This window comes from Rhinoraja longicauda, chromosome 20, assembly GCF_053455715.1.
Source record: "Rhinoraja longicauda isolate Sanriku21f chromosome 20, sRhiLon1.1, whole genome shotgun sequence".
Lineage (NCBI taxonomy): Eukaryota > Metazoa > Chordata > Chondrichthyes > Rajiformes > Arhynchobatidae > Rhinoraja > Rhinoraja longicauda.
This window is the reverse complement of record NC_135972.1, coordinates 6,165,965-6,191,373: the sequence shown is the minus strand read 5'-3', so window position 1 is coordinate 6,191,373 and position 25,409 is coordinate 6,165,965. Positions and strand designations below refer to the sequence as shown.

At 40.5% G+C, this 25,409-nt stretch overlaps 1 protein-coding gene across 2 annotated transcripts in view; it reads right to left on the bottom strand.

The window, feature by feature from the left end:
* fbln1 (fibulin 1) overlaps nt 1–25,409 on the bottom strand; it is a 61,939-nt gene that overhangs the window by 31,487 nt on the left and 5,043 nt on the right. For both annotated transcript variants that reach the window (XM_078416839.1, XM_078416840.1), the window contains exons 2-8: nt 17,608–17,716; nt 12,850–12,979; nt 12,175–12,373; nt 9,780–9,836; nt 5,459–5,560; nt 4,437–4,574; nt 1,842–1,979 (exon numbers count right to left, since the gene is read on the bottom strand). In XM_078416839.1, the coding sequence (XP_078272965.1) occupies nt 1,842–1,979; nt 4,437–4,574; nt 5,459–5,560; nt 9,780–9,836; nt 12,175–12,373; nt 12,850–12,979; nt 17,608–17,716 (873 nt within the window). The remainder of the gene's footprint in view (nt 1–1,841; nt 1,980–4,436; nt 4,575–5,458; nt 5,561–9,779; nt 9,837–12,174; nt 12,374–12,849; nt 12,980–17,607; nt 17,717–25,409) is intronic.

The following is a 25,409-nucleotide window of genomic DNA, read 5'->3' as shown; positions in this document are numbered from 1 at the left end:
GTACAAACTCCGTACAGACAGCACCCATTGTCAAGATCGAATTTGGGTTTCTGGCGCTGTAAGGCATTGTCCCTAAGCAGCACCCATTGTCACGTTGCCAAAATAACCTTCTGAATTCAGTGCCTACCTGCACAGGACAAAGGTTTAATTTAGTTCAATTTGGAGAGACTGTGGAAACAGGCTCTCATTGCAGGTAAAAATCATCTTTCAGCGGCCGTCCTGAAATTCTACATCTCCTTCTAGGGCTCTGCCAGATACTCTGCAAAATCTCACAGGTAGCTGACAAAGCTTGGCAATTACATCAAATTCTTTCCCCTTGATACTAATCCGAATGAGCATGCGGTTGGGTTTGTTGGTCTGATAGATTTACATGGGTAGAAGATTTAAGAGTTTGTTCCTCATCATTCCCAGATCACATCAGAGTGTTTATTATTTGTAAAGATTTCCAGTCCATTAACACCCAGGTGTCTGAAAGCGTAAGAACATCTTTGTGCAAGAACGCACAAAAGTCTGGGCAACTGCCACAATTACAGGGCTATGCACATTGAGGCAATAATCATCTGATGAATATAATTAATATGTAGATGTTAAGTCCATAACATGAGGGATAAATGAGTGATCTGCAAACTGTCAACAGTTTGCTCAGATTTATTCAGACTTACATACAGGCTTAGGAGTTGGCTCCATACACTTTCTTCTGCACTCTCTTCTTTCGTACAAGTTGGTGGAGTGGCCAAGGATGGATTATCTGTCATCCCATTGATGGTGGCATTCATAAATGAGAGACCTCAGTGATTGCACACAGATGATTGATACATTTAATGCTACAGTGTTTTCTTTAAATACTGATGAAATAAAGATCTATCTTGACAATTTTGTCTGCACTCTGTTGCAGATGTTTCTCCTGTCCCCTTCACTCACCCTGTCAACGACTCAAACACTCTTTCCTTCTCACTTTTCCAGTTTTGATCAGGGGTCCTCTAGCAAAGTGCTGACCCAGTCTCCCCTCTCCATTGATGCTATTTAACATGCTGGGTGCATCCAGCATTCTCTGTTAATGTTCTGGAGTTCCAGCAACTTTTTAACTCTACACGAGAATAAATGTCCGACACTGACACCTGTTATTATGAGGTAATACATTCCGTGACTTAGCCCTAGTGCATTCAAAATGGATTTTTAATGGGAAATACAATTAAACTGATCTTCCCGTATGAAGTCTTCCCTGCTGGGAGCACATGTCAGACATTTGAAGAGTAAACTCCAATGTTTAAGCATCAATGGTTAATTTTAAAAAGGGACAAGGAAAGCATGCATAAATATCCAGCATGCCTTGCAGGTAGGCAATACCTTTCACTATTATGAAATTCCTCTTGCAATTTGTGTTGAGAATTTGAATAACAACTCATAGGGTTATGTGAACAGGAGTCTATATTGCAACTCAAACCTGTTCTTCCATTCAGTGAAATTGCAGTGCATTTAAAAAAAAAGTTATGGATCTTTTCCCCATAATTTCCTAAAAACTTTGATTAACATAAGAAATATCAAATATCTAACAATAGATCCAGCATCATAACTATTCAAAAGAGTTCTGAACTTCTACCAACCCTTGTGTGCAGGTTTTCAACATTTGATTCTTGAAAGCCTTTGCACTAATCTTTTATGAACCTGAGACTATTTCCCCAGCAGTCACTGATTTTATCAGGAAATTAAATAGGAGACTGCACACTATTTATACAGTAATTAATTTCACATTGTTCACATTTAAGCCAAGGAACAAGCATTTGCCAATAACACTCTCCAGGAAATAGAATAACACAGCAATAAATCTATATGCTACCTACCAATACAGTTCCCCAAAGCATCCTGCAGAAATCCAGGTCCACACTGGATATTCGGTAGGCAACGGAATGATCCTTGTGTATTCTGGCAAATGAAATTGAACCTGCAATTGTGTATATCAATCTCGCATTCGTCGATATCTATCAGATTCCAAATAAAAATCAAATTATTCAGCTGCTCAGTTAAAAAAAGCAAAGAAATCAGATATTATTAAACAAGAAGCTGAAGGAATAAATTGTGCAACTATCGTAATGATGGACAGTCAAAGGCAGATGACATTTAATGTGACATCTCCAGCAATCTCACAGCAGTGCTGGTCTGAGCAAGTGCATGGTATAAAATGTGTGGAATTGCCTTCACTGTTATTGCTCTGAAGTGTGGATCTACATAATATTCTACCTGATCAGTCAAGTACTCACCGATGGGAGTAAACTGGATGTCCACAGATACAAATCTATTTTCAAGAGAGAGTTAAATTTAGCTCTTAGGGCTAAAGGAATCAAGGGATATAGGGAAAAAGCAGGAACAGGGTACTGATTTTAGATCATCAGCCATGATCATATTGAATGGCAGTGCTGGCTCAAAGGGCCGAATGGTCTACTCCTGCACCTATTTTTCTATGTTTCTAAATACAAGGGTTGTGATAATCCATCTGATGGAATTAATACCAGTGTTCAACTGTTCGACAATACAAGTGCTGGGGTGAAGTAAAACCTGCTCAGGCAGAGGGTTAGAAGCCTCGAAGCATAGAAATGCAGTGGAGAGAACACTAAGGGGGGAGGGGGGGGGAAGTTAAAGGGAAAAGTCAAGACCTGAGTGCCAAGATGGAGTGCTGTAGTTTAGTTTATTGTCACAAGTACCGAGGTACAATTAAAAGCTTTTGTTGCATGCTATCCAGCCAATAAAGACAATACATGATTACAATTGAGCCATTTAGAATGTATAGGTACGTGATATGGGAATAACGTTTAGTGCAAGGTAAAGCAGTAAATGCCGAACAAGGATAAGTATGATGATTTCATACAAATTGTCCCAGTCAGTGAATACATCTTGAAATTTATAACCATCAACTGCATCATTACCCTTGAACATTCAATAGTGCACCACACTCCCACCTCCCAGCAATTGCTATTAGTCAGGTCTTCTGCCCAACTTTCATGCGCTTCACCGGAAACCCTTATGATTAACATGGTATCGAGACACATGTGCATGCTTCAACTTGCACACGTTGTTGGCTAATCAATGATGACATGCTTATCACTTAAACGTAATCTGCATCATTCTATCTCCCAGTCAAAGGTAATCTATAAACCACAAGCTGCAGTAATGCAGCTATATCACTTCAGATGGAAATACTTTAATTTCCCAATCTCCTCACTCCCATCTTCCCTCTTTCCCACAATCTTTCCTAGTGTACAAGAACTAGATGAATTAAGTATACACCTTTTAACTTTCTATTCCCATCACCCGCATTTGGCCCATATCCCACGAAATCTTTCCTATCCATGTACCTGTCCAAATTTATTTTAAATGCCTGTATCGTACCTGCTTCAATATACCTCTGGCAGCTTCTTCCATATACCCACCACCTTGTGTGAATTGTATTTAAAAGTATTGCCGGAGGCCACATTTCCCATGTGCAAATCATTCAGGTCATAAACAGATCTCGGGAAAATAATCCTGATTGTATCTGGATGAGGCTGTGCTTGCATTAACCCCTTCATCAGTTTGGGGCCAGCACAACACATGCCACAAATATGCACCTGTGTAACAGGCTGCATGTTAAATGTGATGTACCACTCATAGTGCTCTATCAGTACTGTATGTACTGCATCAAAACCAAACATTTCACCTTAGTAATAAAAAATAAAATTCCTACTTAAAACAATTATTCAAATATGAATGTTGCAACACAACTTATGAATCTTTATTATAGGAATCATAGCAAAATCAATAGTCCATTCAGTTTATTCAGGCCTAGTTCATTGTGAATTGCACTTTAACCCTATTAACTATTTCCAAAGCATTTCCTTAACAAGAAACATTGACGTTCAGTATTAAAGTTCCAAATCACGTAACATCCACAATTCTTTGTAAGCATGTTCCTCTTGTCTGCTTTCCAATTGGTAAAGTATTCACAATTTGTATTCCTTAAATGGCCTAGATCTAATTTTAAGATTACAGCAAAAGGTGCATCTGAAAGAGCGATTGAGAATGGTGCTGACCAGGGTCATGTAATTCTGTGCACAGCTCCTCACCAGTGACATTGCGTTGTTCAAACCTGACCCAAAGCTCGGTGTGCTGGGCTTTTCTGTTGGGCTGCAGAGTGCAGGGTTGGGGGTGGGGGGGTGGGGGGGGAATAGAGAGATTCAGGGAGATATGGTGGATAGGCAAAGGATGGGCAAATACAAATGAGTCTGGTATGAGCAAGAGTTCTCAGTGAAGAAGAAAAGTTGATATGGTGCAGTGGTTGTGATGGTTGGTTGGGTAATTGATCAGGGGCAGAAAATCATTAATGTCAGTGTCAGAAAATCGCTAATTCATATTTTATATGGATATATGTGAAATCTCTTCAGTTATTCTGTGCTCTTACATACCTCTGCATTGGTTGTTTTCAGTCAGTTCATATCCTGTGCCACAGCCTATCTCACGCAGGCATTGATAGGACCCGATATTATTGATGCAGCGCTCTCCTAGTTGGCACGGATGAGTCAGCAACAAACACTCGTTGATATCTGTAATCAACAACAAATATCTAGTCAAGATTTTATTCACTGTTCTCATAGTATTAACACACCCTGAGATTTTGATGATCAGCATCTACAGCTGTTCCTTTACCTTGCCTATACGGCTACCCTTTACAATTGATGATGCAAGGTCTCTGGACAGGATCATACAAAAACTTGTTCTCACCTATCTTCCAAGCAAGCACACACTCTTGAACTTGATACAAAAGAAGACATATGCCAAATAGTCTAAATTGTAGTGCTTGTCAGCGCCCCAACCATCAGCATATCGAGATATCACATCTTCCTTCTGTGTATTTTTTAACTCTAATCTGTTAAACTATTGGGAGAGGTTCAACATTTCTAGAAAGGTTTCTGGAACATTTCTGGAACGCATTGCCAGGGGTGGTGGTGGAGGCAGATATGATGGTGGCTTTTAGAGGCTTTTAGATGGGCCAATCAAGTATCTGTCAATCTTTGCCTTACAAATACCCAATAACTTGGCCTCACAGCTGTCTGTGAATGAATTCCACAGATTCACCACCCTCGGACTGAGGAAATTCTTCCTCATCTCCTTTCTAAAGATACAACCTTTTATTTTGAAGCTAGTCTGGTTCGAGACTCTCCCACTAGTGGAAACATCTAACAAGGAAATCATATTTCATGTGCTTCGAGTGAAACTGCATTAATAATTGGCAGAACATAATAATTGGCAAGTTGTTTTACAATCGGTATCTGAAAACCAATGACCAGTTCAATGTATTTTGACTGTTTACACATCCAAATATGGTTATCTCTCGGGCTTTAGCTTCTTGGGCATTACTCATGTTTCTGATGAGAACATTTTCTTGATTTGTAAAGGAAAGATTACAACAAGCAAAACTCTAAAGTACCTTCACATGTGCGGTGATCGTGACTCAGCTTGTAGCCGACGTAACAGGAACAGTTGACACTTGTCCCTGTGTCGGTGCAACGCTGCTGGCAGGGTCCTCCTCCTGTAAGAAAGATGATGAAAGAAGAAAAGCAATGGATAATGCACCATCCTATCTTCACATCACAACTTTGATTCAATTCATGCGGCAGTGTAAAATAATCAAACTCCTTCCAGCTTCCCCTAAACTTTGTGAAATTCAACGACTTGACAGATGATTTCAGATTTAACATAAAAATATTAGCTCAGTGATACAACCTGGAGCTGCATCATTTTATATTGTTATATGTAGCAGGATTTTTGTTTTGTTCTCACTTACGTTTTATCACTGGCATAGCTGGTGGAGCTGCTGCCTCACAGTGCCAGAGACAGTGCATGATCCTGACCTCATACTGTCTGTGTATGGAGTTTCTAGGTTCTCCCTATGACCTAAGTTTGGGGTACAAACTTAAAGCACAAGGTATTGGGGGTTCAGTGTTGAGGTGGATAGAGAATTGGTTGGCGGACAGGAAGCAAAGAGTAGGATTAAAAGGGGCCTTTTCGGAATGGCAGGCAGTGACTAGTGGGGTACCGCAAGGCTCAGTGCTGGGACCCCAGTTATTTACAATATATATTAATGATTTGGACGAGGGAATTGAATGCAACATCTCTAAGTTTGCGGATGACACGAAGCTGGGTGGCAGTGTTAGCTGCGAGGAGGATGCTAGGAGGCTGCAGAGTGACTTGGATAGATTAGGAGAGTGGGCAAATGCATGGCAGATGCAATATAATGTGGATAAATGTGAGGTTACCACTTTGGCGGCAAGAACAGGAAAGCAGAGTATTACCTGAATGGTGGCCAATTAGGAAAAGGGGAGATGCAACGTGACCTGGGTGTCATGGTGCACCAGTTATTGAAAGCAAGCGTGCAGGTGCAGCAGGCAGTGAAGAAAGCGAATGGTATGTTAGCATTCATAGCAAGAGGATTTGAGTATAGGAGCAGGGAGGTTCTGCTGCAGTTGTACAGGGTCTTGGTGAGACCGCACCTGGAGTATTGTGTGCAGTTTTGGTCTCCTAATCTGAGGAAAGACATTCTAGCCTTAGAGGGAGTACAGAGAAGGTTCACCAGATTGATCCCTGGGATGGCAGGACTTTCATATGAAGAAAGACTGGATAGACTAGGCTTATACTCGCTGGAACTTAGAAGACTGAGGGGGGATCTTATTGAAACATATAAAATTCTTAAGGGGTTGGAGAGGCTAGATACGGGAAGATTGTTCCCGATGTTGGGGAAGTCCAGAACCAGGGGTCACAGCTTAAGGATAAGGGGGAAGTCTTTTAGGACCGAGATGAGAAAACATTTCTTCACAGAGAGAGTTGTGAGTCTGTGGAATTCTCTGCCACAGAAGGTAGTTGAGGCCAGTTCATTGGCTATATTTAAGAGGGAGTTAGATGTGGCCCTTGTGGCTAAAGGGATCAGGGGGTATGGAGAGAAGGCAGGTACAGGTTACTGAGCTGGATGATCAGCCATGATCATATTGAATGGCGGTGCAGGCTCGAAGGGCCGAATGGCCTACTCCTGCACCTATTTTCTATGCTTCTATGTTTCTATGACCCCCATGTGCTTCCACCGGGTGTTCCGGTTTCCGTCCACAACCCAAAGACATGTGGGGAGTGGCTTCTTAAATTGCTCCTTGTGTGCTGGGCGTGGATGGTAAAGTGGAATAAAGTGAATGAATGAATGAATGAATATTTTATTGTCACGTGTGGCAAGACACAGTGAAATTCTTTGCGTGCATATCCAAGGTATGCAATTGTCGCCACATAAAGGGCGCTTACAAAGTTACAAAGTATTCTGCATCAGGCCCTCCTTTGTTCTCCGTGGAACTAGAGTGAACAATCATCTGTCAAGGTATTCAATGGTCGGTGTAGACACGGTGGGCCGTAGGACCTGATTCCATGCTGTATCAACAATCAATCCATTTTTTAAAAAAAATCTCGTTCTATTATGCAAATTAGAAAGATGTCAAATATGATATTCTGCACCAATACCTTTATGAATTTAATTTCTTCATTGAATGAGCACCAAACGATGTGGTTGTCTACCTAACATATAAATTGTCTTGTTGAGCCTGTATTTACCAACACCATAGTAATATTGCTGTAATAGACGTTAATTTTACTAATTTCCCAAAATCATACTAATTTTATTTTCCAGATTTGTAGGAGGAAGAATAATTCTTGAGTGCTTCATGCACAACCTTTGTCCACAAAGGTTCATGTCCACAACCTTTGGCCTAAGGTACAATAGACATACAGTAAGCCTATGTAGCACAAGGCAGGGGTTGATTTGCCTCGGTAGATTTTGCTGGGAATATGACATTGGGGCTCCACTAATGTTGACAGAGATGCAGGACGATGTAGAAGATTGTAAATTCTATTAAGTATTGTGATAATTATATAGATCAAAGAAAGACATGAAAAGCTGTAACAGTAATGGGTAAGATTTAAGGCTTGCGACCCATCATACAAGCTTTACCTTGTACCCCACCCACAAATGGGGTTGTGCTTGAAAATGTTGCAAAACATGGAAACAGAATCAGGTCTTTGAAGGGTTTATACATTATAATGAGCTAAAAAGGAACAGGAAAAAAATGAATGCTAATATCAAAATACCATTCATCTTTCTGAGGCAGTTTCAACAATGGAGGGCATCATGAAGAACATTTTTGCCACAGAATTTTTGCCAAAATTGCAGTGCTGATTTTTGCCACAAGATGTCAGTAAATACCATCGCAAAGTGTCAAGGAAGGGAAAACTGAAAAAACTAATAACTCCTCAAGAAGAATTTTTTTTACAGAAATGAATCTGTGTATGCTCAAGCATAAAATATGTCGTTTGTATTAGTATTTGAGATCCATCATGATCATCCTTCAGATATTTGCACAAAAACTCCTTCATTTACAAATAGGACAGAGAGGGGAGAACTTAGAGGTTGAGAATGGACACAAGGAACTGAGATGAGCATTTACAAAAAAAGACCCAAAGTGCTGGAATAACTCAGAGTAATCTCTAGACCCTTGACCCGAAACGTCACCTATCCATGTCTTCCAGAGATGCTGCCTGACCTGCGGTGTTACTCTTGCACTTTGTCTTTTATTGAGGAGATGGAGACTATTTTATTTTCTCTGCTATAAGCATAGATCATACTTATTCTCAGGAGATCCGAATGCACTTCACTTATTTGGACTGGGACACCCAAATGTGCGTCTGGCACATATTCTAAGTTTTTACACCTATTATTTTCATGCCCTTTTAAAAAGCATCCAATCTTCACAATGTCTCCTCACAAAAATAGGCCAAAACACAAAACTATAATGTGCTTCTCTTCAAAATCTCTTTACTGAAAGAATCCTTTCCACTATTAATAAGTTAAGAAGTACAAAAACGTATGTTTGGTGTGTGATTCCCTGATGGTGTTATTCTAATAATGGTATTGAGATGAATGACCAATTTGTTGCTTTTATTGAGGTTTAGCCCGGCCCATAGGTGCTTCATCATTCAAGTTAATGAAGTATGGGTTATTGCAGTCATATAACTACGGATCTTTCAAGAAATTACTTGAACAAGTGGACAAAATTTTGTATTTAGAGTCTGAAGGAGTGAGGACAGTGTTAAACTTGCTGATAGATTTCTACAAACCTTTCCGGTTTTTAATGCAGAGTTGCTTTAATCCTACATTTGATTTAGTATACTACCACTTTTTGTACATCTATGATGTCTGAGATTCCAGCAAATGACCCTTGGCCAACCTTCATTCCTGTTCATAGAAATGACATGATCATTAAATATGACAAGTTTCATATGGCCAGCAGTGGCATGTGGGGAGGTGGAAACTGAAAATCAATTGGAACATCCTTTTCCTCAGGTGCTGATTAACTTGCTGTCCACTTCCAGATTTCCCAAAATGTTAGATGATGTTTCTTTTTAGTTTCATTTCTTTCCGTAATCTCTTGGAGGCACGTAGAAGCAAGATTTTTGTTTTAATTCATTTTTAAAATACAGATTTATTGAATCCATGTTAGGAAATGGTTCCATTATGTTTTACATTAAGGCACCATTTCATGGAATATAATGGACATGGGTGATTGCTGGTTTTATAGACCCAAAATATAACTTGTTCATAAATGTGTTGTTTCACTACATGATGAATAAATAAAGTTGAGGATCTGTGAAAGAAAGGAGATAAGCGTGTTTTATGTCTCGCCATGTGAATGGATTTGATATAAAGGAAATTTCCATACCTCTGCAACGGTCATTCAGGAATGGATCCTCCAGTTCTGGCTTTCTGATTTCATGACCTGGAAATAAAAATTCAGGAGTAAATGAACATCTTTTGCAAGAGAGTATTCCACATTTCAAAGCCAATCAGATTATAGGGAGGAGACAAAATGTAATAGAAAGGAATTGCAGATGCTGGTTTATACCAAAGATAGACACGAAATGTTGGAGTAACTCAGCTGCCTGACCCTCAGGAGGAAAGCGGGCCAGGCAGCATCTCTGGAGACAACGGATAGGTGACATTTCAAGTCAGAACTATATGGCAAATTTAATTTTCTGCTGAATGCAAAATCCAAGTTAAGATATTGATCCTAGAATGTTTTTCACTGGGATAAGATTTTGATTTCTGACATTTTAAGAGTCTTTTGGATATATTGGCATCATTTTCAGCACAGAGACTTCCTGTCACCAAAGGATAGGCACATTATGTATGCAGGTTGTCCCCATTTCCTATTTCATAAAATGCACTTCTAAAGATTGCTCAATGTAATTATACATTAGAGCTTCGCGCTAACAAAAATAAAAATTCACTGGTGACAATTTTAGTACTTTAATATGCAGAGGTTAATTTTGCTGATCATTACTTGTAGATAATGTAGAGACAACAAGTCTCCTTCTTCAATAGAATCCCTGTCTGGGAATTTCTGTCTGGCTGTTAAGTTCAGCCCTGGGCCATTGTCACATAATCATGCTACCAAATAGCAACGGTGGAGTGCGATCCTTCCCTGCCCTCTCGAATGGAGTTTAGAAGAGATCTAATTTTGATAGAAGAGGAATGAGCAAATGTTTTTTTTAAAACAAAGCTCCCCTCACATAAGCGCATTATTTTGTTGCCCAACAAATGGTACCATTGAGTCTGACAGTGAGAACTGTTATTCATTATCAGTAGCATAAAGGATTACAACAGGCTTGGTGATTATATCTCTTGTTAATGAGTTATCAGTCTATGGTATGTAGCAAGCAGATACAGTGGAGCCCATAATTAGCATTTCACTTTTTTTTAAATCACATGAATACTGCCTGGGATTCTTTTTTTAAGTACTCTGCCTATTAGAAAGAATTGAACTGGTGAAAAGTAGACAATTTTTATTTTATTTGGGGGAAAAGTGCTTTTAGGTTTTAGTTTAGTTTAGTTTAGAGATACAGCACGGAAACAGGCCTGTTGGCCCTCCGATTCCGCACCGACCAGCGATCCCCACACATTAACATTACCCTACACACACTCGGGACAATTTACACATATACCAAGCCAAGAAACCTACAAACCTCTACGTCTTTGGTGTGGGAGGAAACCGAAGATCTCGGATAAAAGCAAGAGATCACAGGGAGAACGTACAAACTCCGTACAGACAACACCCGTAGTCGGGATCGAACCCGGGTCTCTGGCGCTATAAGGCAGCAACTCTCCGCTGCGCCACCATGCCGCCCTTTCATTATTTATTGATTAATTTGTAAATTCTTCATCACAAAGAACTCCATAGCATTTGGAGTTAGTTGTGGTGCTTAACTTCACAGCAATAATTGCAATTGCAGCTGTGGGTTAGCCTAACTTGCAGTAGGTACATTAATTTGGGTTTAATTTAATGGAAGAATGTTTTCATTGATATCAAGAGAACAGCCAGCTATTCTTCAAAATGTGTCCTCAGGTCTTCGGTGACCGTTTATAGAGCTAGGCATCTGATTATAGAGTTACTCATACAGCATGGAAACAGGCCCTTTAGCCAACTTGCCCATGCCAACCTAGATGTCCCATCTACACTACTCCCATGTTTGACTAAACCTTTCCTATACATGTACCTCTCCAAATGTATTTTAAATGTTGAGCAAACAAGTGGGCAAAAAGTGCTGGAGTAATTCAGTAATTATGCGACAAAGAATTCCAGATATTCACTACCTACTAAGAGAAGAAATATTTAGACACCTCAGGCTTAAATGACCAGCCTCTTATTTTGCAGTTCTGACCCCTTGTTGATAAAGCACCGCAAGTGAAAACATCTCAACATCCACCCTACCAAGCTCCTTTGGGATCTTTAGATGTTTGAATAAGGTCACCCCTCGTTCTTCCAAATTCTAAGGAACACAAACCGAAACTGTCTAGTCTCTCATGATAGGGCAATCTCTCATCCCCGTAATTAATCTGGTGAATCTCCTTTGGACTGCCTCCATTACTACTATATCTTTTTTTAAAGTAAGGGGACCAAAACTGTGCATAGTATTCCATGTGTGGCCTCACCAATGGCCCGTTCAACTGCAATAAATTCTTCAATCAAGACCGAGCAGTCTGACTTTCAGCTAAATCGAAGTTTAAAATAAGCATTTATGGCCACTAGATCCACTGCTTACTTCTCTTCATTTTACCTGGGTTCTGGTTGTGCGTGTTTCGGGCTGAATTTTCTGCTGTATAGTTGCTGGTAAATGGATTGTTGATGTCTTCTTCACCTCCTACACAGCATGCTCTGTAAACTTGTCCACACTGGTATCCCAGAGCATGATTTGCTTCACAACCGTGTCCATTAATTTTAGCTGCTTTACCAAGATGACAGCATTGACAACATATCTGTAAAAGCATAAATGAGAAGGATCAATATATGAATTCTCTCCCTTTAACTATCTTCACGAAAGCAAGGAGGGGGTACAGTGTGATTAGGCATAAAATTAGGCTGGTCTTATTGCAATCTACTCATCAAGTGCCTGATTTCACTTTTTACTAAATTAATCCCAAAATCTCTTAACATACGAACCATTTCTCCTAATTACTTTATCACACTTCATTGATGATAAAACAGTTACAAAAATTGAAATCCTCTTCTCTGGCAAACAGCCCAGTAAATATAATCAGCTCACCAATGTCATGTAAGTGGAATGCTGGGGCTTAGTATTGTGTATGGATCGTGAATCCAAACAGCTAAATGAGAGCCTTTCTCCCAATCTGTGATTTTATTCAAATAATTAAACTCAACATCCTTCGTAAAATATTGTGCAGTCAAAATCTCATGGTTTGTCAAGATCTTTGGAAGGGGAAATATGCATTACCTTAGCAGTGTCGCATTGGCCGATGACAGTGTTAAATGTCGTGCATGCATGATTTTCTCTGGCCACGTTTATGCCATCTTCACAGTGGGTCTCCTCCAGCTTTACTCGACAACATTGTTCCTGTGCTATTCTGCAATGTGGAATTTGGGAAATTTTAATCTCCTTACAAAACAGGAAACAGAGGTAAAAGTCAGCCAAGTTTCGGAAGTATTTTGTGACTTCATTAACAAGGCCTGTTAAGGATTGATCAATGCCACATGTTATCATATCATATCATATCATATATATACAGCGCGGAAACAGGCTTTTTCGGCCCACCAAGTCCGTGCCGCCCAGCGATCCCTGTACATTAACACTATCCTACACCCACTAGGGACAATTTTTACATTTACCCAGCCAATTAACCTACATACCTGTACGTCTTTGGAGTGTGGGAGGAAACCGAAGATCTCGGAGAAAACCCACGCAGGTCACGGGGAGAACGTACAAACTCCTTACAGTGCAGCGCCCATAGTCAGGATCGAACCTGAGTCTCCGGCGCTGCATTCGCTGTAAAGCAGCAACTCTACCGCTGCGCTACCGTGCCGCCCTATACTCTATATAAGGGAAAGATTGCTAAAACCAAGAAGAAATTTAACCATAATTGCATTGTACTAAATGAGAGCTTTCAAAAAGAAAATAGTAAGATAAGAAATATAACCATCAGATTAAAGAAAGAAAAATTGTGCACTAACAATCTGGATAAAGCCATAATAAATGATTGCTCCCTAGGCAATCCTTTATCTGACTTCCCAAAATCACGTTCTACATCCAGTTTATTGGGTATTAGTTGTCCGAAGTCCAGCCTTATGCCACTGACATTGTGCAAATTCATATTTAGACAATAGACAATAGACAATAGACAATAGGTGCAGGAGTAGGCCATTCAGCCCTTCGAGCCAGCACCGCCATTCAATGCGATCATGGCTGATCACTATCAATCAGTACCCCGTTCCTGCCTTCTCCCCATACCCCCTCACTCCGCTATCCTTAAGAGCTCTATCCAGCTCTCTCCTTGGAAAGTCAAGGAAAAAACCTAGGATGTCATGTTCACCAATATTCTTTGACTGAGATTTTTGTGCATGCATAACAGGAGTAGTAATAAAAAGTATGGGCTTATTTACTCCCACCCAATAAATAAACACAATTTTTAGTTTAGTTTACAGCACGGAAACAGGCCCTTCAGCCCACCGAGTCCACGCCGACCAGCGAACCTGCACACTAACACTATCCTACATACACTAGGGACAATTCAGCAGGTCAGGCAACATCTGTTAAGAACATGGATAGATGATGTTTCGGGTCGGGTCCCTTCTTCAGACTGATTGTCGGGGCGGGAATAAAACTGGGAGAGACAAGAGGCAAGACAAAATGTGGCAGGTAATAGATGGACACAGGCAATGTGGGGGGGGGGGTTGATAGGCAGTTGGTAACGCAGCGGTAGAGTTGCTGCTTTACAGCGAATGCAGCGCCGGAGACTCAGGTTCGATCCTGACTACGGGTGCTGCACTGTAAGGAGTTTGTACGTTCTCCCCGTGACCTGCGTGGGTTTTCTCCGAGATCTTCGGTTTCCTCCCACACTCCAAAGACGTACAGGTATGTAGGTTAATTGGCTGGGTAAATGTAAAAATTGTCCCTAGTGGGTGTAGGACAGTGTTAATGTGCGGGGATCGCTGGGCGGGACGGACTTGGAGGGCCGAAAAGGCCTGTTTCCGGCTGTATATATATGATATGATATGATATGATAAGGCGAGAGATTAAAGCAGAAGGTGTGAGACATTGGGGCCCACTCTTTCAGGCATTTTAAGAGTTTTCCATCAAGCTTCTAACTTGCAGCTTTACAAGGATGGAGGATTGCTTTTACTGACATAAAGCAAAAATAAATGGGTCACTTTTAGGTTAGATAATGATTGAGGACACCAGTATCTTAGAAACCACTCAGACATGAAAAGTTGTTATACCCAAAGCATTCCGTGGGAAGCGAATACAAGGCACAGGCCAAGCGCGGCATAAACTAGAATTCAAAGGTATTGTAATATCAATGGAAGAAATGCAGAAAGTCAGCAGGCAGGGCAGCAAGTTATTAGGAAGGTCAATGGAATATGGAAGGAAAACGAAGCATCAAGTTGAAACTCCCACAGTCACAGGGAGAACATGCGAACTCCACACAGATAACACCTGATGCCAGGGAGCTGTTAGGCTGCAACACTACCTGTTGCATTACTGTGTTACCCATTTTTCTTTCATTCTAATGCACCCGATGGATAAAAAGACATGAATGTAGAACAGCAGAAAATACAGGGTTAATGTGCTGAAACAGCAGATGCCGTGATGCGACATATCATGCAATCCCAGAACTCTGAGATGCATCAAACTTGTAACCTCTCACTCACTCACAAGCCCAGAGAAGGGACAGTGATTAAGTTGAAAATCACCCTTATCCCAGCTGTTCACACACACTAACATGAACAGTACATTGTGCCTCAGTTGTAGGAAAAATCACAATAAATGTAAAAAATATAATGTAACACAACACACATTTCCTATGCAATAATTGACAGAATTTGATCAGAGAGGCTTCACGCTGTCACCTCTCAACCTGTCTCAACTTGCAAAACTGAGAAAGACTTCTAACATTTACCACCCTCCCTATACCCACTCCTGTGCTCTCCTACTCCTTGCTTGGTCAAACCTTCAAAGGCTCTTTAAGAAATTATTTACTAATAAAGTAAATAATAAAGATTTTATGATGGAACTACGCAAAGGGTCTTCCCCAAATGCATCACTGCAGGATGCCACTATAGCTGAAGGGTTAAGGATAACTATTTCCTGAAAACAGTTTACCACATGTTTTCAACCTCAATTTGTTTCAACTCCACAGCACATACAAGGCACATTTCCTGTTTTTGCTGGTCTTTGTGTCTGCACCCGTGTGCAACCCTTGAGGCATTTCCTGTATTGCTCAATGTTATCTTTCATCCTCCAACCCCCACCCCCATCACCATCATTCACCCTGACAGGAAGGCGCAGATTGAGGGCTTTTCAGACCATCACCAATGCCAAAAATATTGAGCTCCAACATTTTATATTAAATAGCTGTCACACTGGGACTGGGTTTAATGAACTTGCAGTTGATTTCAACCAAATAATCCAGTTTTTTAATCATTGAAGGAGGAATTCAGGATGAACTAGAAAAATATCAGTATTATGCATGACAATTAATCTTTGCAGGAGTTTTCTGAGTAATTATCTGAAACTCCTGCAAAGATTCATTGCAATTTTATCTATTTAAAACTCCTGCTAACTCCTGCAAACATTGGTAGTATTTATATCTATTTTATTGGATGTAATATAAAAGCTAATTATACAAAAAAACAAAAGCTAATTATTTTGGAAGAAATATATATATTTTTTAATTGGGGGCTACTTTGCAATATGATTTTAATATATAAATTAAGAATACCTGTCATAAAATTGTGCATTGGGATCAGCTCTAATGTACATAGGATTTACTTTCATGGCAGGAACCATGAATGTGTTATTCCCAATCACTACTTCAAGAATGGAGGCGTTTTGGGAAAATCTCCCCTCAGGTGGATGTTGGGACAAAGTCCCCTTGCGAACTGTGGTTATCAGGTTCCCCACGATGAACGGGAAGACTTATATTGGTCATGGAATTCCTGAAGATTCCAGGCTTTGACCCACAGATATACACTGCATCTACAGCTTAGATACAAAGGGTTCTTTAAGTTAAATTTGGCTTTCAGTTGTTCCATCTATCATGGAACATATAAAAATATCATGCTATATAATGGGACCTCTGACTCGTTAACCTTCTTGCCACAATGAAGTGGCGAAGAAACTGTATTTATGCTCACTTTCACAATCTTTGAAGTTCTCTGATCACTTATGTCCATCTAAGAGTAAATGGGGCACTTGTTTCACATCTTATCTTTAAATCACCATTTCTGATAATTTTGAGCTCTGCACTAGAGGATTAGATCAGTTTTAATGCAGATAGTGGAGCTGGACTTGAAGCCACATCCTTTTTTATGTTGTAGTCACGTGGAATGTAAGTGAAAGCACAGATCAGTTGGGTCAAATGACCTCTTCCTGCGGGGTACATTGTGTAAATTTTAATGGTCACATATTAAGGTCTTGGGGGCCTCTGCTTTCCTGAACAAAAATCCAAACAATTTCCCACTGCCAACATTCTCATCCACTTGACAGAACTTAGCTTCACCCTGAACAACTTCTCTTTCAATTCCTCCTACTTTCTACAGAACAAAGACATAGCCATGAGCCCTGCTTATGCATTTTTTTGTATTGGCGACGTAGAACATTCCTTTTTCCAATGTGTAGGAAGGAACTGCAGATGCTGGTTTAAACTGAAGATAGACACAAAAAGCTGGAGTAACTCAGCGGGTCAGACAGCATCTCTAGAGAAAAGGAATAGGTGACTTTTCAGGTCGAGACCCTTCTTCACCTATTCCTTTTCCTCAGAGATGCTGTCTGACCCGCTGAGTTAGTCCAACTTTTTGTGTCGATATTCCTTGTTCCAAGCCAGTTCCAGAACACCAGCAACTTTTCTTTTACCTTTCAATGCTAATGCAGCCTTGACCTAATGCATCAACATTGATCACAGATCCTGTTTGACCTGTTGTGTTCTTCCAGCTTTATATTTGCATAAAGATACATTTTAGAATGTTTGATAAATACCTGCAGTCTGGGTCTTCCAGTGTGTAGGGTAGAGTCTCACACTCCTTTTTCTCAGTAGCCCACTCCAATCCATTGAAACAGCAGGCATCAAATGGACTTTGTACTGCCACTGCGATGAAAGGAAAAGAAATGCATGAACAGAACACTTTCTTTCAGTACTTACTTTTCCTGGGCCACATGCAAGAAATGTTATTAACATAGAACAGTACAGCACAGGAACAGGCCCTTTGGCCAACAATGCCTGTGCCGAACATGATGCCAAGTTAAACTAATCTCCTCTGCAAGCACGTGATCCATACCCCACCATCCCCTGCATCGCCATGTGCCTATCCAAAAGCCTCATAAATGCCATTATCACATCTGCATCCACAATCACCCCGGCAGCTTGTTCCAGGCACCCACCACTCTCTGTTTTCCTTTTGATGAATGGTGCTACAGTTTTTTCTTTTGAGTCGATATTTTGGCTTTATATTTAGAGAAGGGTGACTGCATGCTCAGTTTCTAGGCACTGTCCTTGCAATAAGAACTTGGTGAAGAATGAAATCCATGATTCAGATTTTCAGCAGATTGAATTGATTTGAAATATTAACTTGGAAAGATCCTCCGAAGAGTTGACAGAAGTCTATCTCTCCCTTGAAAACATCCAGTGAATTGGCCTCCACTGCCTTCTGTGGCAGAGAATTCCACAGATTCACAACTCTCTGAGTGAAAAAGAATTTTCTCATCTCAGTCCTAAATAGCCTACCCCTTTTTCTTAAACTGTGACTCCTGGTTCTGAACTCCCCCAACATCAGGAACATTTTTCCTGCATCTACCCTGTCCAATCCTCTAAGAATTTTATGTTTCAGTAAGCTCCCCTCTCACCTTCTAAATTCCAGTGAATACAAGCCCAGTCGACCCATTCTTTCCTCATATGTCAGTCCCGCCATCCCGGGAATTAACCTGGTGAACCAATGCTGCACTCCCTCAAAAGCAAGAATGTCCTTCCTCAAATTAGACCATAATTGCACAGAATACTCCAAGTGCAGTCTCACCAGGGCTCTGTACAACTGCAGTAGGACCTCCTTGCTCCTAAACTCAAATCCTCTCTCAATGAAGGCCAACATGCCATTAGCTTTCTTCACTGCCTGCTGTACCTGCATGCTTACTTTCAGTGACTGATGTACAAGCACACCCAGGTCTTGTTGCACCTCCCTTTTTCCTAATCTGACACTATTCAGATAATAAAGTGGATAACCTCACATTTATCCACATTATACTGCATCTGCCATGCATCTGCCCACTCACCCAACCTATCCAAGTCACCCTGTATGCCTCATAGCATCCTCATCGCAGCTCACACTGCCACCCAGCTTTGTGACATCCGCAAACTTGAGTCACATTTAATTCCCTTGTCTAAATCGTTAATATATATTGTAAATAGCTAGGGTCCCAGCACCGAGCCTTGCGGCACCCCACTAGTCACTGCCTGTCATTCTGAAAAGGACCCGTTAATTCTCCTCTTTGTTTCCTGTCTGCCAACCAATTCTCTATCCATGTCAATACCCTACCCCCAATACCATGTGCTCTAAATTTGCACACTAATCTCTTGTGTGGGACCTTGTCAAAGGCTTTTTGAAAGTCCAAAATACACCACATCCACTGGCTCTCCCTTATCCATTCTACTTGTTACATCCTCAAAAAATTCTAGAAGATTAGTCAAGCATGATTTCCCCCTTCATAAATCCATGCTGACTTTGACTGATCCTGTCACTGCTTCCCAAATACGCTGCTATAGCATCTTTAATAATCAACTCCAGCATCTTCACCGCTATCGATGTACGGCTAACTGGTCTATAATTCCCTGTTTTCTCTCTCCCTCCTTTCTTAAAAATTGGAGTGACATCTTCTTATTGTCACCCTCGGTTTTACCTAGTGCTTCTGTATCACAGGGGAACCTGCAGTAATTGTTTGTTGAAGGACATTGGGGATAAATGCCATTTCCCCACCCCCTCCCACCACCAATCCCCATATTAAATTCTCCTGAAAATGCTTATCTAGTTGGACAGACTTCAGCATTTCACATGTGGCACTCTATACATAAACCAAGTCAATGAAGGATCCCGATCCGAGACATCACCTATCCATGTTCTCCAGAGATGCTGCCTGACTCATTGATTTACTCCCAACACTTTCTATCATTTTTTCAATGAGTGTCTAAGCAGGTTTACACCATTGAAGTCGCATTTGAGTAGAACTGATTTTTGCAACATTTGTGCACGTGGACATACACGCGCATTTTCCAGCAAGAGACACCGTGGATGATCCTGTAAAATATCAATCACTTTTCCATCTCCGGAGCTCAGAAACTGGTTCATTTACACACTGACGTGTTGACAACTAAATATTGTCTTTAGAGAGAATGGGATCATATCCCCTTCAATCTTCAAAGAAATGAAAACAAATCAGTGAACTAAATTACCAACAGCTTTGGGAAATTTTTTCCTTGATCTTTAAATGTTCATGTCCAAAAGGACTTGAACAGATTGAGCACATTTTTATCTAAAACTGAGGCATGATGAAAAGATGCACTGCAAAACACTACATGTCAGACTTGTGTGAAAATGCCAGAAAATGAAAACTAGACTGTCAAAACATTCCTTAGCATTTTTTTGATATTTTTATACTTCATTGCCAAATCCAAAACATTGCTTAAAGTATAAAGAAAATTCTGTAATAAATTATCTTCAAGGCCAGGAAACTTAACTGAAGGATAATTACTTTCAAGCTCAGACATGATCAACAACTCAACACTCAAACTGCAAAAGACAACAAATACGGATTGCTGGCAGATTCATTTGTATCAAATTAAGTTTTAATAAATCATGGACTACAGCTGAAATGTTGGAGTCTGAAGCAGACATTGCTCCCTAAAATGATATGTTTATAGCCAACTAAATATTTTTGCCAGGCATGGTTTTTTGTAGAACTCACGATAAATACTGTTTGGTGATTAAGAGGAATGGTAATAGACAATAGACAATAGGTGCAGGAGTAGGCCATTCAGCCCTTCGAGCCAGCACCGCCATTCAATGCGATCATGGCTGATCACTCTCAATCAGTACCCCGTTCCTGCCTTCTCCCCATACCCCCTCACTCCGCTATCCTTAAGAGCTCTATCCAGCTCTCTCTTGAAAGCATCCAACGAACTGGCCTCCACTGCCTTCTGAGGCAGAGAATTCCACACCTTCACCATCTGACTGAAAAAGTTCTTCCTCATCTCCGTTCTAAATGGCCTACCCCTTATTCTTAAACTGTGGCCCCTTGTTCTGGACTCCCCCAACATTGGGAACATGTTTCCTGCCTCTAATGTGTCCAATCCCCTAATTATCTTATATGTTTCAATAAGATCCCCCCTCATCCTTCTAAATTCCAGTGTATACAAGCCCAATCGCTCCAGCCTTTCAACATACGACAGTCCCGCCATTCCGGGAATTAACCTAGTGAACCTACGCTGCACGCCCTCCATAGCAAGAATATCCTTCCTCAAATTTGGAGACCAAAACTGCACACAGTACTCCAGGTGCGGTCTCACCAGGGCCCGGTACAACTGTAGAAGGACCTCTTTGCTCCTATACTCAACTCCTCTTGTTATGAAGGCCAACATTCCATTGATGTGCTTCTGTCCCAGTGGAGGAAGGTTGGTGATGAAATGAGGATTGTAGGACCAATGTTCTTTAGCCACTACCTAATATTACCCAAACCATACCCGTTGCCTCTTACCTGAGTTATTGGCTCAAAGTGAACCACAATGACGAGGTCATGTCCATGGTCAGCATTCTAGCCATTCTTCCAAAAGTTCTGTTTTACTCTAAAGGCAGCAAGTATATGGTGCCTGTTGGATATCAGTTTCTACAAAACCTTGTTCTCACTGTGTTTCTCTAACCTTCCACACCCAGCACCATGCCCATCCCGCTTCTCTCTATGAGGTGAACTTAGATCTGGAGCAATCTGACAGATACCCTTTGTCTCTCCTTTGTCAAGTTTCCCGGTGTGGGATGAATAAAGGAATATATTATTATTAGTTCTTCCAATTTATAATCTACCTCAAAGAGTCAAACCTTGCGGGCAGTTAGCATGAAAGTTTGGCATTCAACCACTGAAACCTAAGTAATTCCTATATTGCTATGTACAATCTATGGAACAAGACTATAAGAAATAAGAAGAGGAATAGGCCTTTAGGCCCCTTGAACTACCTCCATCATTGAGAAGGATCATGGCTCATCTTGTATTCCACACGTCCATTTTCCTGACCTTTCCCTATAATCCATTGTCCATTGCTGATTAGAAATCAATATATCTCAGCTTTAAATCTAACCAAGGATTCTACGCCTATGCCTCTTTATGGCAAGGAGCTCTAAAGACACTCAACCCTCTTCCAGAACAAATTCTTCCTCATCTCAGTTTTAAATAGTTTCCCTCCTACCCTGAGACCATGGCCCTCAGCACTTACCTCTGTCCAGCATGTTAAGAATTTCACATGTTTCAAAAGATCACCTTTCATTCTTTTAAATTTTCATGAGTAAAGTTTCAACCCATGAGGAAAGCCCACACTGCCCTGGACAACCACTATATTCTCATCAAATAGGATTTTAGCTATATTGTAACTGGTTTATCACTTAACCCAGCAGATTATCCAAAGTTTCTGCCTTGAGGCTGACTCTTGCTTTTGAAACTTGAACTGTGAAAGAAAAACCTGAAAACTCTCCACTCATTCCAGATGTAACCGTAAAATTGTTAAAAAGAGCCAGAAGCTTAATGAGATGTTCAGCTGCAATAAAATGTTAAGTGCAATTTGTTTTAGATCTTGTTTCAGTTCGTTTGGTTAGTCAGATTACACTGCATAGCTGAAACTGGAAAAGGTTATCCGGTGGATAGAGAGCTCAGTGAATCTGCACACGTGTGAACTAGAGATTGTATTGGACATCAGAACCTGGCTTTAATGCAAATGGAATGACTTTCCTAAATCTTAATATCATTAAATAAAACCATTTTTTGGTTTGGTTATCATGTTATCTATTGTGTGCTCTGTTTACAAATCTGCTGCATTGCTGCAAGTACTGTAAGAGTTTTATTGTTCCATTTCTGTACATCAGTCCAGTTCAGTTTTGTTTATTGTCACATGTACCGAGGTACAGTGAAAAGCTTTTGTTGCCTGCTATACAGTCAGCAGAAATACAATACATGATTACAATTGAGCCATTTACAGTGCATAGATACATGAAAGGGAATAACGTTTAGTGCAAGGTAAAGCCATCAAAATCCGATCACGGATAGTCAGAGGGTCACCAAAGAGGTAGATAGTAGTTCAGCACTGCTCTCTGGTTGTGATAGGATGATTCAGTTGCCTGATAACAGCTGGGAAGTAACTGTCCCTGAATCTGGATGGGTGCATGTTTACACTTCTATACCTTTTGTCTGATGAGGCAGAGAGAGGTATAAATGGAGTTTATAGAAGGGAGGTTGGTTTGTGTGATGGTCTGGGTTGTGTCCACAATTCGCTGCAATTTCCTGCGCTCTTGGATGGACCTGTTACCAAACCAAGCTGTGATGCATCCTAATAAAATGCTGAAGAAGTGTCTCGACCCAAAACGTCACCCATTCCTTCTCTCCTGAGATGCTGCCTGACCTGCTGAGTTACTCCAGCATTTTGTGAATAAATACCTCTGATAAAATGCTTTCTCTGGCGCATCTGTAGAAGTTGGTGAGAGTTGTAGGGGATATAGGACAATTAAACACTCCTGACTCTCTAAACTAAACTAAACAAGAACAGAAGAGGCTATTCTTTTCTACTAAGCTATGTGACATCATTGTGGATTTGCTACTCTGTTTTGTTTGTTTTCAGGTCCAAACAACTCAATAATGTTAGCTAACAAAAATCTGTTGATAAATTTTGACCGAGCAATCACAAAACCATAGTTTTCACTGTGCTTTCAGAAACTGTTGCTTCATTTCATTTCATCTGGCCAAATTCTAATTTTAAATGTTGAAAGAAAACATTGCTCATTCTGGAAAGCTGAAATAAAAATAAATGCAAGAAATAATCAGTAGGTCAGGCTGAATAAATGGAAAGGGAGAGAAAATTAACATTTCAGATTGACAACGTTTTATCGTCATCCGCTTTCTCTTATATTAACCAACCAGAGGAAATACATTCTTTGCATATACCCTATTGAATTACTCTATTATTTCAAGCACCTCAATTAGGTCACCCTCTTAACTTTCTACAACTAATCTAATGTAAATTATAGTAAGTTTATAGAAGCCCTCAAATAATAACCCTTTAAACTGTGGTATATTTCTGGTGAATCTGTATTCTGTTTTCATTATTGGGGGATATATTTTTCCTGAGGTATAGTGTATCAAAAATAATGCAGTTTTCCAGGTCGAAAAATTGCAGTTGAAGCAGTGTAGGCTCATTTTGTGTTATAACCCCTTGAAATAGATTTCCGCATTTCATTAGCGGTTTCAGTTACTTTGTACTCAGTGAAGAACATTTAATAAATTATGGACATATACATCGCAACAACATGTAGACACAAAATGCTGGAGTAACTCAGCGGGCCAGGCAGCATCTCTGGAGGGAAAGAATGGGTGATGTTTCGGGTCGAGACCCTTCTTCAGACTGATGTCAGGGGATGGGGCGGGACAAATATATCGTTGTTCCACCCCATCCCCTGACATCAGTCTGAAGAAGGATCTCAACCCGAAACGTCATCCATTCCTTCTCTCCAGAGATGCTGCCTGCCCCGCTGAGTTACTCCAGCATTTTGTGTCTACATTCGATTTAAACCAGCATCTGCAGTTTTCTTTCCTATACATTTAAATAACTTTGGAACTGATTTTTCATTGTTGAAACAAAATTCTAATTTGTCTTTCTTGGATCCAAAATGATTTGCTTCACCCTTGCCTACATTGAATTTGTATGCTGCAACTTTGCTTGCTCACTCCATTGGTTGCTATAATAATCACAAATTTGGAAGTAAAACTATTCCTTTAAAATTCCTTTATCCAATCGGATAATTAATATTAGGGCAAAGACGAAACCCCGGCCCAGTTGAGCAAGAAAATCCTTTTACCTTTGTTGTGGCATCTTATTTAAACAGACAGAATTATATGAAGACAAAAGACCATGTCTAATCATTGAATCACACATTGCAGATAGGTTATTTGACCATTGGTACCCTCTGGTGAATAACTGACCAGTGGAATCTAAAGGAAGTTGAGGGGAATGTGTGGAGATAAAATTTGGTTCATGTACGAAAAAAAAAGACAAATTTCTAGAGTAATTCAGAGGCATCTCTGGAGAATATGGATAGGTGATGTTTAGGTTTGGGACCCTTCTTCAGAACTTCAATGATTCAATGGTACTTTATTGTCACACTGAATTTCTTTGTTTTTGCATACAATCTTGTAAAATCATCCAGCAGAGTTCACCTAGGCTGTACTCAAAGAGTCACCTTTTTTCTGGCACCAATAAAGTTATAAAAGTATTGAGTACACGTATCCTCTCTCAGTGGGTCCTTCTTTGCTCTCGGCGGCCCCCGGCTGGGTCCCACTTTGCTCTCAGTGGCCCTATGCTGGGTCCCTCTTTGCTCTCGGTGGCCAATCGTTCGGCTCTGCGGCACATCCCTGCACAATCAGCAAACAATGTCCTCTCCTCGCCCCGTCCTCACCATCCTCGTCACCATTTTGTTTCTTTTGGTTTGGTAAGAACATCGTTTTGGTTCGCCGTGAGTGGATTAGTGTAAATGGATGATTGA